Here is a 16,038-nt window from a genome sequence, read left to right as displayed (position 1 = left end):
TGCTTGTCCATGCAGAGCTCTAAAAGCTAAAACCACAATCTTAAAGTGGACTCTGAAGCTGACGAGAGTCAAAGTAACTGAATTAGCAATAATGTGACATGAAAACTTAGAATACGTATATCTGAAACTGAGTGTTTAGAGAAGTCTTAAGTCACAATTGTTGGCTCACACACCCTTTGTTGTTTCAGAAAGGCTGTGTTTAACAACAACCTTTACCAAAGTGTGCAGTCAAGCTGCTTTCTAAGCAAATCTCAGCTCAGTTGTGTCGGTACAACACAGCAAACACAAGTTACTTACATGCCGGAGACCAGCACCACCTTGAAGACATGTTGGTTGTTGGAGGTGGGGTTTCCCATGGCGACGTTGAGGGCCCTGTCGATGCTGAAGGCCACTTGCCGCAGGTAGCGCTCTGGCTGCTGCCCATAGTTGTCGTACGGCACGTAGATGTAGGGGAACACACCGTGGAGGTGGAGACACGTCTTCTGGCCTGCAACGCAATAAGAAACTCTATTAAAGCAGGATTACAATTAATTATCATGTTTTCCAAGTCTCTTACATCGAAATGCACATCAGACTATTATGTAAGCTGCTGATCATTAGAAATACGTTCTGTACAGCTCATTTCTCTTCTGGGAATCACAAGATCAGTGTCCAATCAGTGCCAGCGCTCAATTGTGGTGATGGTGTTTATGCAAGCTCTTATTCTTAGCAGTTGCACTGCTTCATTACAGCTGATAATTGTATCATTTAAGAAAATGTTGGGATAAAACCAAAGACAGTATAAAACTTGGACAAAGCTTCTAGCAAAAAAAAAAAAAAAAAAAATTAAGCCAATGTGGAATTGCCTTAAACCTCCTATCTGAAGGCCACCAGACAGTGAGAGCTGTGGTTGTAAAAATACTTCCAGTAATATTGAAGTCTATGGGAAAACAGCTTTCAGTACTGACATATGTAAACATTTTCCTTGTCAGTTTATTAAATCCAGCTAATTAGCTGAAAAACTCCACAGAAAAAGAGAGGAAAAGTGTGGGAGGAGTGCAGCACAGAGGTCGATGTGAAGTTAGGAATACTGCATCTCTGCGCCGGCTGACCCAACGGTGTGACCCAACGGTGTGACCCAACGGTGTGACCCAACGGTGTGACACAACGCTGCTCCCACATTGACAAGCACACTGAAGTTATCAGAGGTGATCTGTACTGCAGATGCTCCGATTCATTCTCTCGCTGTGATTATCAGCCTGGGCCGGAGCTTTTATCTGCTGTCTTAAGCCTCACATAGAGAATAAGAACAGCAGTGTGAAAATTAAATTACAACGAAGGCAGAGGGTGGTAAGGCTCATCCATGCCAAGCCTCTTTCTGTCTGCTTATCTTGCATCACTGACAGGCTGACAGGCAGTTGGACAGGAGGAGGCAGCATTGAGCAAGAGCTTGACTCTTGCCCAGACGTGTCTGCACATGCCCAGAGACTTCCCCACGATCACCTCCAGGAGAACAGAGGAGAGTGAAAAGGGGAGCTTCTGGCATTCTTCCTCTACCCCACACACATATACCCACAGCTTGCCAAGTCTCCATCCTCATTCTGTGTTTGACAGATGCTGTGTATGATGCAGTGCCGCAGTCCTCGGGGCACCATTGTCGAGACCCCCCAAGATGGCACCTCAAAAAAAAAAAAAAAAAAAGCAAAAGAAATATTCCCAGCATTTTCTGCACCAAGATACATGTCAGGGCATCTGAACAGGAAAGGGAGGGTGATGCAAGATGGAACGTGGTGCTGAAAGACAATGAGATCCTCAGAACATGCCAGAATCAGGCATCTACTGTGCTGGAGCTCATACAAGCAGAGCTACTCATAGTGACAGGAGATATGGATGTGTTTACAATGATGCCTGTAAGCCCGCACTGTTTCCCATTAACAATGATTAGATACGCAACAACTATTTGATTTATCAATTACTTGATTGCTAGAAATACTTAAACAAAACTGTGCCTGTGAGGCACTGATTGTCAAAGTCTTTTCATAAGCAGAAAGTCAAACAGCTGATTTTGGACTGTACATTACTGCTCTTTATTAGGCAAAGCAAAAAAATTGAAACGATTAATCAGTCAGCAACAAACAAAAAAAAAAAAAAAAAAAAAAGAAAAAAAAAAAGGATTGGACTGTACCTTGTCCAGTCCTGGTCATTTTCAGCTATTATTATTATTCCTGGTGGGTTTAACTGGGGCAGCTTCGCACTAACAGTATTAATCCAAAGTTATCTTACACTGGACCTTGGAGCACCCCTTCTGATCATCAAAAACGCAAAAGGCGTTAAACCGGTTGAAATTTATCGCCAACTGAACAGTTGTGCATGGATGTGAAAAACGTTTGTTTGAAGGACATGGCGGTGAGCTGGTATGACATGGGCATTGTCAAACTGGAACACTGTCTACAAATAATGCATCGGCCGAAATGGCAATAATGTAGAAAAATAAATAATTCTTCAACCTTTGAAATGATGTCAATATTATAGAAAATAAACGGTTGTTTGTATTTCTTTAAAAAAAAAAAAAAAAAAAAAAAAAAAAGAAGGGAGAGTTTACTTTTGGGATTACCCTGTAATAATCCAAGTGCTAGAACTGCAGTTTGTGTCATGGCTGTTTGAGAATCGATCAAAGACTCCCATATTAAATGCCATTAAGTCCATCTTTTATATAAAGTATATGCTCGGAGCTAACTCTGTACTTATATTCAGGTGATTCTGTCAGCTACCTTAAGTAGAAGTGAAAAGGACATGGAGCAAATATTTGTATATATGAGACGTGAGCATAACACAGGAAGACATAAAGAAGTCACTGATTCCACAGATCACCATGATCACGGTTAGAATCGTAATAACAAATTTTTGTGATCTTGAAACTCAAAATAAAACAGAAATAAAAAAAAAAAAAAAGGAGAAGCAAAATTATATTTTCATCCAAGGAATGAAAATTTCATTGAATAAGACAATCAAAAATATTTTCACTAGTGATCAGCTGATCACTAGTGAAAATGTGGATTGGTGGCTCGTGGCATGCAGACAGACTGTGAGATCGGGAAGTCCCAGTCTTGTTTGTACCATGTGTTTGTGTGTCTACACTAAACACTGCTAAGGTTTGTGTAAGTGTGCCTACTCTGGAGTCACACAAAGGCTGGCGACCACTTCTGCGCCGAGGGAGTGGTGAGAGCGGCGTGTCTGTCCTCAGCCTGCCGAGTCAACATGGAGTCTCTCACACACTCTCTCACACACACACACACAGTCTCTGTATAAGCAGCCAATGCCGACTTTTGCTGCAGTTGCTAGGCAACGGTGGCAGCAAAGCAAAAGCCCCTGACGGGCAGCAGGGGAGATAAACAAGTGATTCTTTCCACCCAGCTGGTCAGGCCACAGAAAGAGAGACAGAAGGAGAAGGAGTGAGAGTGTGTCTAAAAAAGCAGAAAGAGAAGAGCTGACAGGCATGAGGTGTGTGTCTGCATGAGAGGAAAGAGGGGGGACAAACACCAGGAAAATAAAAAACAAAACAGAGGAATAAAATGAAACAGAAGGACAGAAACTAAGATGAGAAACAAAAAATGTGTTAAAGAGTGTCTATACAATTAGAAGTAGAGCAGGGCGATATGACCAAAAATATTTATCACGATATTCATCTGAAAATTTGCGATAACGATATAACTGACGATATAATTGACACTAAACAAAATACTTTACAACTCCACAACTTTATTAGTGCAAAAAACCCATCAATGTATTTTCACTTAAACAAGCAGCTGTTTTTTTATGTGCATTAAAGTTATATAAAAACGTAACAGTGCAAATTCCTTGTTGTCAGTTTAACCAAAAGGCATTTCCAGTGGAAATTGGCCGACATATCTTCAGCATAACCATGTATAATATCCACAAAACTTAAAAGGAGGTTATACACACACAATACGGTAATATTATGTTGAAGCACAGTATGTATCACTCCGCAAGGCTCCTCCCTATGATAGCCGTAATGCTCTGACAATCCATCAAGCGGTGCAGGTTTGTAGCTTAGCAAAGTCGTACTAAAACATTTGCCAGATTTTCGAGTGCCGTGTACCACATAAAATCGTTTTGAGGTCAGTAAACACAACCAGAATTAGGCACACGGGATTATAAAGGGCACTGTCGATTTTCAGAAAAATCAAAGGATTGATTTTAGGTGCAGTGTATTTTCCAAAAAACACGGTAATAACGACGGCCCGCTAGCATGCTCAACCAAAAATAGTGCTTTGTTGTGTATCTGACGGACGAAAGCCAAACCAGTTCCACACCACTGAAGTTTTCGCATTTTTACAAACCAATTCTGGTTCATCCGTTTCATTCAACGATCCGCTTTCGCCCTTCTAATTCTCCGTCGCCGCCATGCTTTTCCTGCCATGTGCGTATGAAAACAAAGGCACTGCGCATGTGCGTTTTACCCATATTCTATTGCGATATTCCATTTTCGTATTGTTGCCCAACATTATACCGGTATTACCGTGAATGGTATGATACGGCCCAGCCATAATTAGAAGTGAAGGTTTTCAGGAGCTGAAGAAAAATAAGAACAGGAAGTAGAGGGAGTGGGGACTGAGCAGGGTTTCAAAGAGGAAAAACATCTGACTCCTTTGTGCATTTAACTAAGAACCTTTTCTTCCTCGATCCATCCTGTTAAGCTGAGGTAAATTTCTGCAGACATACTGTCGGTACATTGAAGTGCTCATCCAATTAAGGCATCAGAAAGAACAAAACCTGCTCACGGCTAATCTACATCTGTCAATCAGGCATCACAAAAATCACTTCATCCTCAGGATTCACCACACTTTTTCTCTGATTTCCATAAAATAAGAAAGTGCTCTGGCTTAATTCCAATGTAAATTGTTCTTTCTGACATTGCTTCTATCTGCAAAGGCAAGCCACGAAGAGAACAAGAGAAGGAGGAAGAGTTTGTAGTTTTCCAGGTGCCTGAACATCTTTCATTACACTTCCCACATTACAGAGACAAACAGTCTGTCTTTCTGTCATATCTGACTTGTTCATTTTTCTCCCGATAAACACAGCTGCTGTTTTTAATGGACACCTGATTCCTCCCACTCAGGCCAGCCTGTGAAGAAGAGCTTGTCTAGGCTTGTTAGCTTTGAAATGTCAGAAAAATATTTGTGTTAACCTCAAGATGAAAGAGCCTGACATGACCAAAACCCAAAGGTATACAACCTGATATACTGAAAAGATAGAAAAATAATGAAGTTTGTTTTCATTACTGGTGAGGTGACAGCTCCCACACATCTCAGCTGTTCCCAGCCAAATGTGCCGTTTCCCATCTCCCTTCCTGCTGAGGAATTGTGAATGAGAACAGTAGGGAGGGAGGGGCTGTGACAGCTCTTGGGTGTTATCTTTGGGGCAGGAGTGCTGAGACAGTGAGACAGCACTCTGCCAATGGCCTTCCTCCACTCGAGCTCTTCTCCCCCTCCTCCAACCTCCTTGTGGTAACTGAAGCTCTGTGACTCAGCACTGGCACAGAAGCCCCAGACTACTGCTGGGACAGTAAAATGACTACCAAGCAGTTCAGCTATAAAAACCAGCCAGTAAGTGAGTCTGAGACAGCGGAGCAGCCAAGTGTTGTTAACCACCCTGGGACAAAGACAGACAGATATTCTAACAAATAAAAAGACAGTGCTATGTGCTATTAATTTATTTTATTTATTTTTTACTATTTTGGTTTATTGTTTATAAAGGATTCAAGCAACAACCTCCCTATGGAGAAGTTAAAGTAGATAATTTATAAGTTGTGACAAAAAATAGTTTAAGGCTTTGTTCACAATACCATTCAAACGTTTCCACACATGAACTCCAGAAAATGTCAGGACCACAGAGAGCAACCTCCAGGGTTAAAAAAGAAAAACGATGTGCCAAAACCTGCAGTTCCTTGTGTGGCCACTAGAGACTGGCTCCAAAAGAGTAAGTGCCCCTAGACATTCATTTTAAAATGCTGTGTTTATAATAGAATAGAATAGAATAGAATTCAACTTTATTGTCATTGCACATGCACAGGGCAACGAAATGCAGTTTGCATCCATCCAGAAGTGCTTTAGTGATATAGATATATTACAATATATATTAGCAATAATATAGATATGTGAGTATATTACAGAAATGGGTCTATTATGGTATGTTATAATGTACACGGTATGAAGTATGTTGTGAATATTCTATAACTATAAGTATGTACAGGCTGTAGTGAGTACAAGCTATGTACAGGATATGAACAGGATATAAATATGAAAAACTATACAGAATATGAAATAAATAACTTTACAGAATCTGAGATATACAGCTATACAGAAATGGGAACTATGCAAGTTGTAAACAGTTGTAGGATTAAAGATTATCGAATGTACAGAATGATTATTTACACAGAGCTATACAGTAGTGCAGTTAAGATAAGTGAGGGTGTAGATAGTTTCTACAGAGGTGCTAGTGCTAGTGGTTGTGAGTGGTGGTTCAGTCCATGTTATTATTGTGTGTTTGAGGGTACAGTTATAACCTGGTAAAATAAATAAATAAATAAATAAATGAAAACAGGTCCTGTAATGTCATTGACATTAGCAGTGAAATGGGGGGTTTGAAGTACTAATGCTTGTTGCTGTATATAGGAACTTGCTGGTTAAAGAACATTTAATGATCAGTTACATGGATCTCATATCTAGAGCCCACAGCTCTAGCTCTAACAGGGTTAACTGATGGCACGACCATAGCTGGACTGGCCATCGGGCATACCGGGCATTTGCTCGGTGGGCCGATGATTTTTAACGGTATAAACAATGAAAGGTGGTGGATTGGCCAGATGCTGGCTGATGTCTAAAAATAACTCAGTTGTTTGGTGGTGGCTATGGCGGAGCTTCCACAGATTCAGTAACATTAGTAAGTGGTGGAGGCCAGTAGGTGGATGAGGGAAAGGGGAGGCAGGAGGAGGAGAGACCCGAGGCGGGGCCGGTCCGAGTGTCAGGTGAACTTAACTTCAGGTAAGAATTTATGACCTGCAGTCTATCTGGGTCAAATATAAACCAAGTTTAGGTGGAGTTTATTTTCGTTGTGCTGACTTTTTACAGTCAGTTACAATAACTCGTACTGCGTACTAGATAGCATGACGGAGTTTCTATACAGCTGGGTGGGTGCTATGATTTTACTGATAGTGAACTTTATTTTATTCATAAGGTTAATTATTAGAGTTGCCAACCGTCCCGTAAAAACGGAATCGTCCCGTATTCAGAGAAAATATTACGCGTTTCGTATTGAGCTGAAAAGAAACACGATTTGTCCCGTACTTCAGCTAGAATAGAAAAAAAAAACACAAAGCTGGACTTATTCTGTCGTTACGCTGCAGCTGCCTCTTCTCTCATTCTCTCCCCCTCTCTCTCCTGTTGTTACTTCAATCATGAAACTGATCAATGATCAGCTGATCGGCTTTTCTCTCGTTTGTTTATCGCCCACTTTGCGCCAGAAAGCGGAAACCAACGGATGTTGCACTAAACAACAGCAGCACGTTTAAGCTTGATCAGCTGTTGTTAGAATTTATTTAATATTAATTTCTAGTAGCTGATGTTTGCTGCAGCCACAGCCGTAAAAGCTGCTGGTCATGATGTCGTTTGGTTATCTGGTGAGAGGGAAACATGAAGATGAAACCAGGAGATGTCCTTACTGAATCATCAGAGCTGAACAGGTGATGGAGAAACAGGTTTACCTTTTAGGTGACATGAATGAGTTGAAGGGAAGTTATGAACTGTTTCTGGGAGACAAATAACACCAGGATCCTTTTCTAAGCAGCTGACAGCTGGTAACTGTGCAGGGGCGGGTCTAGCAAAGTGTTGCCAGGGGGCCAGGTAGGGCATTAACAGGGAGAGGGGGGCACAAAGAAATACTTTTCTTTCTTATTTTCATTTAAAATGTCTGGCTTTTGTTAAATAATTTTCTGAAGCTTACAAACAAAGTTTTTATCTGACATAAAATGTATAGAAATCATACATATACCAACAAGACTGTACATCACTGTCACAACAGTGTTTGTTTTCATTCAAAGGCTTTATGGCTTTAATATCTGGTGGGCCGGTCTTTAGTCAAAATGCCTGGGGCCGATTTTTTGTCCCAGTCCAGCCCTGAGCACGACACGCAGTGAATTAATCTGAGAAGGTGCATTAAAAAAAAATAAATGGCCGCGCCAGCGGTGCATATCGCAAATCAGCTCGCATAGACATTAGTTGTGCCGCTTCTTAATGATCGTATCTTAGCTAACAACCCCAACTACCAGATTCAACTTGTAATTGGCTAAAAATAATTTAGCCTACTGGTGAGGGGGACGTTGTTAGCTTTCCACATTCCGACACTTCAAAAGCTTCTGGAGCTTTCTGCTCAGCACAGCATCAGCACCGTGGAAATACACGGATACATCCGTAGACTCGTGACAGAATTCACAATGCATTTTTGGGACTTTCAGGTGTGTGGACCAATGTTTTCTTTTCTGATCAAACCAGAAATCTTTAATGAGCAGCTGGAATCCATAGCTGTGCGTGTTCATGGAGCTTGCATTTTCACCTGCTGGACATCACTACCTGACAAGTTTGACTGCCTTCAGAACATTGCAGAGGCCTTATTGACAGTATTTGGCTCTACATATCTGTGTGAGCAGATTTTCTCTCACATGAAGAGTTTCCTCGGGTAGCCATCTGAATGCTGGACCAGAGATCAGATTAACATGTGTATTAACAAACATGCCATATTGGCTCAGTTTATTTTTCTTATCATTGTTGTGAGGAGACCATAAATAGCATTTGCATTTTCTGTTGTACAGTTCATTTGCTGTTATGGAGTTCTTGTTATGGATAAAAAGTGTATTTTTTTTGTTTCAAAATAGCTGATAACTATTCACTGATAGCTGCCAACATCTGCAAACAAATATAATTCTATAAAGTCGTTCTATATAGTGTGTAACTCTTCATATAGAGGGTTATTGTATTTATTGCTAATGCAATCATATGGCACACTGACTTCTGAGGAAATTTTAGATGGCACTTGCCATCAGAAAGGTTGCCGACCCCTGGCTTAAAACAACAAACAGTGCTTGTTATGGCGTTTTAAAGCATCAAATTTCCCTCCCTTGTTACAACCATCATATCTTTAAGCTCCAAATACACAGTGTCTGCTGCAGCAGAGAAGCAAAAAGACACTTAATAATAATAATAATAATAATAATAATAATAATAATAATAATAATCATCATCATCATCATCATCTATGAAAGGTGAGCTTTGTTGAGTACAGGTCCCATTTTCCAGGAACACTGTTACGTCCCTCTGCAGCCTCTAATCTGCTCAGTGTGTTCAACTGGTGCTAATTGGCCACACCTAGTCAGGTGTGGAATGGATAAAAGCATTCCTGAGGCAAGCTTCCCGGGGAGCTCACTTGTCTTTGCCTTGGTGGCATCAGCCATTTTAGCCAACCTGGTTTTCCATTTTAAGATAAAACCTCTTCTCACCCATACTCTGGTATTCGTCTCCATTTTTATGTTGCGGCTTTGAGCCGGGTCGTAACACACATATACATTTATACACCTGAAAGCTCTCTACAACCCAGTTATGTTTAAATCCATAAAAAAAAAAAAAAAAAAAAAAGTCATATTCAAAACATTGCTCTAAGTTATGTCACGAGAATGTCAATCCTTTCCTCCCTTCCCTCTCCTACCCAGTTTGCGGGTACAGCTAGCCTCCTGCTGTAATTAAACAGTCAGCTGCCACCGGGAGGAGTGGAAGAAGACTTTAATAAAAGCACTGCTAGTAATAATTAACAAGGCCCAATGAGAACTGTGTGAAATCTAGGACTGAGTAGGCACTCCCACTGCCTGCATAGAAAATGTCAGAACAGCAGAATACGATGGAGGAAGAAGATTATGACAGACAAAATAGTGATGATAATTCCCACGCCTTTAGGAACTTTAATCGAGGTGCATCTGTGCAACGGTTTTTACCTGAACCTGACAACAGGGTACGTGAGGGCAAAGCACACACGCAGTCTTGAGAGAATTAAAAATAAACAGAATAAAACGCAAGTTAATCTGATGCACACAAACATGTTGGCAGAGTCACCCTCTGGCTCACTGAGCAGCCTGGCAGAGTGCCAAACAAATGAGAGAGAGGGAAAGGAGGTGTGTGGAAGGAAAGGACAGAAGCAAGCAAAGCAAGTCTGTGGTACAAAGGACACTTACTGTTTAATGCTGGGTCTAAAAATGTGCTGTGAATGGCTTTGTTTTTATTTGGAAGAAGGACATTTTGAGAAAGAGACCGATCATAACAAGAGTCCAAAAAGAAGACTAAGAAAGATTGTGAAGACAAGTATGACCAGTTTACTCTTTGCTACGCAGGTGTCTTGTAAAAGAAAGACCAACAAAGATGAATGTAGATTCCTTGTCAGAAAGATGAAGCCAATGCGCTCGTGCTGCAAGTGTGCATTCTCAGCCCCCAGTTTTAAACAAAAACATTGACAACACAGCAGCGGTGATGACGCTGGCACAGTTTAATGTGGAGTCGGAGCCGTTACTGTTACTGAAACGGTGAGCTCAGGCTGAGTGAAAGAAACTATTAGGGTTCAAAACAGCAACACTGTTCCATTAAAACATTTATTGGGAAAAAGCTAGGAGGATTTTTACATCAAAGCATGGGAAGAAAAGCAAACTTCGTAGCTGCTCCATCCATCACTCTTTGTTTTACACAGACTCCTACTAATCATGCTACCACTAGAATTCCTACTATAGAAGATTAAATGGTTCCACCAATCAGGGAATCACCACGTCTATGAAAGTATGCGTTCAAGTTACTGAACCCCCATTCTCTGACAGAAAGTCAATTTCACTTTCTGACAAAAAGTAGCTGCTGTTATAATAACTTTGATTTCCTGTAAATGGCTGCTTCCAAAGAGCACTTCCTGATATAGCTCCACTTTGTAAGATTTCATGAGTTGCAGACATGAATGCACTTACACATCTCCATCAAACCGCAGAAATGGCTTAAGCAATTCAATTTGAATATTTCTGGAGGACAACAATGATGCAGAATCAGCTGCACATGAACAGAGTCACACAGACATAGATGATCGACAACCTGCTGGGACACTGTGGTTGCTAGGGAAAACAGTGTATTCCACGACTCGTTCGTGAGTAGTTGCCGTTCAAATTAAAAACTCAATGGGATTTATTATATGGAGTTTCATCTATTGAGGATGCCCTCTTACAGTTGATTTTACATCCAAGAGGTTTTGTATCTGGCATTGTTCATTGTGGCATGGTTTACAGAATTTGTGTTGCCTGAAAATTTTTTGAATTCATTCTTTCTGTTGTGACTGAAATTTACATCTTAAAACCATTTATACTCAGATGGAACAGTTTGATCTTGAACAGGGCCTGTTATATAAGACTAAATGTTTAATAAGGTTCATGGTTGGTAGAGACCACGGGTTGGTTTTGAAGTTTTTAGCTGCTCCTTCTTAAAAAGGATAATCATATGCCCAGCTAGTTCATTGTTTTGAGTAAGGGAGTGGTGACTTATGGGTTTAAATGTTTTCATGTGTTAATGTTTCTTTGTTTTGCCCTATTAGTGGTTGCCATGGGCTCAGTACAGCAAACTCCCTCTTACTTTTTGTACTGATCTGATACAAATGACATATGGAACAAACAAATTTATTAAATATGGTTAACATATAAATCACAAGCTGAAATGAAGTAATTTTAGAGATTAAAATAACTTCCTGCATAAAACCTATGTCAAAAACAGCTATTTGGCAGAAGAGATGACTGAGTAAATTGCAACATACAACAACTACTAATATAGCCTCCAAACCATTTTTCTAGAGTGATCTGGCAACATGGGATGCCGATAATGCTGATGCTAATAATGCTTGTCATGAGGCCTTGACTGTGGTGATAGAGGTGGGTCTAGTGACTATACAACTTGGTGACCAAGAGCATAGAATACCCCTGTACGCCGGCGACAGTTTTTCCTAAAAAACTTAAAATTTAAAGTCTTAAAATTACCCTTGATAGTAAAATATTTATCCCAGGGACCTAGGAGCATTGATTTGTGAGGTCAGGGAGACAGACAGACAGACAGACAGATGACTGCCTACATCAATGTATAATCATGTGGGTCAGAGCTACTACAAATCTTCCAGTAAAACTGTTCTTATATTCCGTTTTTATATTCTTTATATTATACACTCAAAAGGAAAAATGGGAAACCTTGTCCTTAGAAAATACTTTCGACATATGGTACAAAGTGGCATATTAAAGCTACTTCCTCCATATATCATCTTACTACCCCATATGCTGTAATGAATCCTTTAGGGCTGGAAGGACAGATGGTGGCTTCAAAATCTGGGTGGCATTGGGTGACAAACATTTGCTCAAGTATCTTAAAAATGTCAAATTCTTTAAATACAGACCTATAGCATCTAATATCTGAGCCACCACTATCCCACCTTGAAAACCTTATTGTTGATAAGGAAATTTAGATTTCTTTAGTTTATACAGCATTGCTGTTGCATGAGAGCAAATCCACTATTGACATGTTAGAAGCACAGAGAAAGGATGTCCAAGCAAATACAGATGAAAAGAAGTGAGGAAAGGCATGCCTAAAAGTCCCAAAACAAAAACAATCAATCCATACAATAATGAAGATGTTAAAATACAAACAGTGATGAGGACCTATATCACCCCAACCAAGTTTAACTGATGGTCTCCTGATATTTGTGACACATGTATCAAGTATTTGAAGGGGAAACAGCACTATTTCAACAATATTGGAAAACTACCTTTTCAAATTATGTCAGACATGCTAAATCTAGAGATTCCTTATCAAGCAAAAATGCATGTATTGGCATCTACCCCAAAAAGGTACTTTTGTTTGTGTTTTAATATCTCTTGTACATTAAGGTTTTTCCACTTAATTGTACATTTTATTGTCAATTGGGGTCCATGTGCAATGTTCAAAATAATAATAAAAAAAAAAAAACAACAAAAAACAAAAACAGTATAGGTTGCAATTAGAGCTGGGCGATATAAGATTTTTTCATATCACGATATGTTTTTTTCATTTCAGGCGATAACGATATCTATCACGATATAAGCCAAATAACTATATTTGTAAGATTTAAATGTGCCGTTGCTCACAAGTAAAATGTGAAATAATCAGCAGCTTGTTTTTATTTAAATATTTATTTCCCATAATAAGTTCAACAGGGTAGATGTACTTAAGGAACATGAGACTTTTTCCAGATAAATAAAGGCAAATATTGCAAACTACACAAAAGGCAGCCGCTAAAGCGTTTAAGTTTCAAAATAGAACAAACAAAACAGACTAAATTGTCAATTCCACTTAGAAACAAAATATAAATTCTAAAAATAAATCTTAGTTTGTTCTACAGAAGAACAGACAAAACTGACTAACTTTTGTCAATATCAAATAAACTGAGAACTAAAAGGAAATTCTCAATCTCTCCTTGTTGTATAGCTTAGCTTTTCAAACAGTTTTAACAGTTACTTTAGTCTGACAAAAGCCGAATGACGAATTAGCGCTTCCAGTCAGAGACTGAGGCTACGTCCACACGTACACGGGTATTTTTGAAAACTGAGATTTTCAGTTTTCGTTTTAAAAAAAATAATCCCGTCCACACATAAAGGGAGAAATGAAGGAAAACGCTGCTATGAACATGCCAAAGCAGCAGGTGGAGCTAGATTCCTAACCGTGCAGAAATGTTGGCCAATCAGAAGTCTAGAAGCCTCGGTGGGAAAAAGTAAACAAAGCTGGGGCATAGAAGCAGAACAGAGTCGTATGTGTGAAGGGACAGTAACTGTGTGTATATGTAAGCATTTAAACACTGCAGAGAGTAGAATTAACAGTAACAGTATTGTAGAAATTCATTTCACCGAAACAATAATGTGGCGCACAGTGTGACGTCAAAAAATGCGCACACCTTTGACGCTGCGTTTTCTCCGTTTTTCTAGTCCACACGTAAATGCAAAAACGGAGTTTTCAAAAATATCCACCCTGGCCGGAGTTTTTAAAAATCTTCGTTTTCAGTGACCAAAAACGCCGTTTACGTGTGGACGAAAGGTGCAAACGCATAGAAAAATCTGCGTTTTCAAAAATACCCGGGTACGTGTGGACGTAGCGCATGCACCAGTTTATTGTATTTCCAGACTTGCTTTCGGCACAATTTACAGTGCACGCTACTCTGTTTTTTGTCAGACTTGAAATAGCCGAAATACCTTCACACTACGGAACTTCTATGGCTCTTCCGTTCGACAATCTGTCCGGCATTGGAACCATCATCTGTTTTCTCTTCGGTAACCTTCGGTCACGCTCTGTTGATTTTTCTAGTCGGCACACTCATTTCCTCCATTACCCGGGCGGTACGGTGGCTGGCTGCTTCCCAAACAAATACACATGTGCGGCTTGGCACTTGTGCTGTACGTAACAAGTCACGTGACGTGACGTGACGCTGTGGCTGTGATTGGTTCGGCTCTGCGCTACTTAATTTGGATTGGCTTTTTGTTTTTGTGTTTGTTTTTTTAAGAGGACAAGAGCGGCGAGGTCTATCGCGATAGTTTAATTTTTCTATCGAGAAAAAGTTATATCGCGATACATATCGTTCTATCGCCCAGCTCTAGTTGCAATACATATAGACATCACAGTAAGAAAGACTGCCTGTACCTGTAACTACAGTGACTACCTATACCATAGCTACATCAAAACATATATTTGTAAACCCAATATGTTTTTTTTCAGGAACTTTCCTTTCTCATATGCTGGAAATATCAGAAAAACACAAACAGCCTCTACACCCACACATAAATTCTTCTACAATATTAGATTGTTTGTGTCTTACCCCACAAAATGAATAAATATATTTAGTTCGACACAGAAATAGCCACTATGCATGACAAGCATAGCCAATCAATGACTTCTTAGTCAGCATAGCAGCCCTGACTAGGGATGGGTACTGGTACCGGTTCTGACATAAACGGTAGTAACCAGACCGAAAAGCAGCGCACATTTTTTTTTCTTGAGATGTCATACACTTTGGATTGTAGCCAATCATTTTACCTTTCCAAGGATAGTAGGCGGGTCCAGGTACGTACATTCTTTTAGAGCAGAGCTACAGATTAAAAACGCCCAAGGCGGAGCGGTCAAATGTATGGCTGTACTTCACAGCAAAAGATGCAAACTCAGCAGCCTGCAACAAGTGCTTTAAGGTGATACTGTGCAAAGGAGGTAACACCTCGAATCTGATGAAACACCTGGCAACGCATAGCGTTTTTTTAAAAGCCGAGAAATGCACCGTATTTGATAGCTTGCTGCAAGACCAAGCACCGAGCACATCTACTGCGGGTGTGGTGCCTGTTATCGGACCCAGAGTTAGCAACATCCCCCAAGAACTCTGAGAGTAGAGCCCTGGCCCCTAGCCCTGCCAGTGCAGCAGAAATGATGACGAATGATGATGGCAGCAGCAGCCGTTCTTCTCTGCGTGAGTAGCTTAATGTTGTTCGTGTGTAATTTACGTTGAGTAGGCTAACCACGTTATTAAATTAATGCATGTAAGGTGAACTAGCAAACACCGTCGTAGTTACATGCGGCTGTCTTCTTGTTTGATAGAGTGATACCATATATGCCCTATAGCTGCAAAAAAAGGCTAACATTGTTATCTTTTTACAAGAAAAACAGCCAAACATGAGAGGTTTTAGGACAAAGTTTGTGTTTTCCATTGTTTAAGCACCGGTTCCAACCAAAGGAGGTATGTTGTATCAACAGAAAAGGCTATGCAAGGTTATCATTTTGCAGGAAAAAAAAAAGAATTCTAAAAAAAACCAAAAAAAAAAACATAAGAGGTTTTTGGACAAAGTTTGTGTTCTCCATTCTTTAAGCACCGCTTAAGCACCATTTAAGCACCGGCACAGTTTCAAAAGTACCAGTTTGG

General features: G+C 40.1%; 1 protein-coding gene across 1 annotated transcript in view; it reads right to left on the bottom strand.

The window, feature by feature from the left end:
• Positions 1 to 16,038, bottom strand: part of rev3l (REV3 like, DNA directed polymerase zeta catalytic subunit) — a 79,241-nt gene that overhangs the window by 39,015 nt on the left and 24,188 nt on the right. The window contains exon 2 of the mRNA XM_040027909.1: positions 298 to 487. Within this exon, the coding sequence (XP_039883843.1) occupies positions 298 to 487 (190 nt within the window). The remainder of the gene's footprint in view (positions 1 to 297; positions 488 to 16,038) is intronic.

Source organism: Simochromis diagramma, unplaced genomic scaffold (assembly GCF_900408965.1).
Source record: "Simochromis diagramma unplaced genomic scaffold, fSimDia1.1 OVJJ01000746.1, whole genome shotgun sequence".
In the NCBI taxonomy this organism is placed as follows: domain Eukaryota; kingdom Metazoa; phylum Chordata; class Actinopteri; order Cichliformes; family Cichlidae; genus Simochromis; species Simochromis diagramma.
This window is presented reverse-complemented; position numbering and strand designations above follow the sequence as displayed.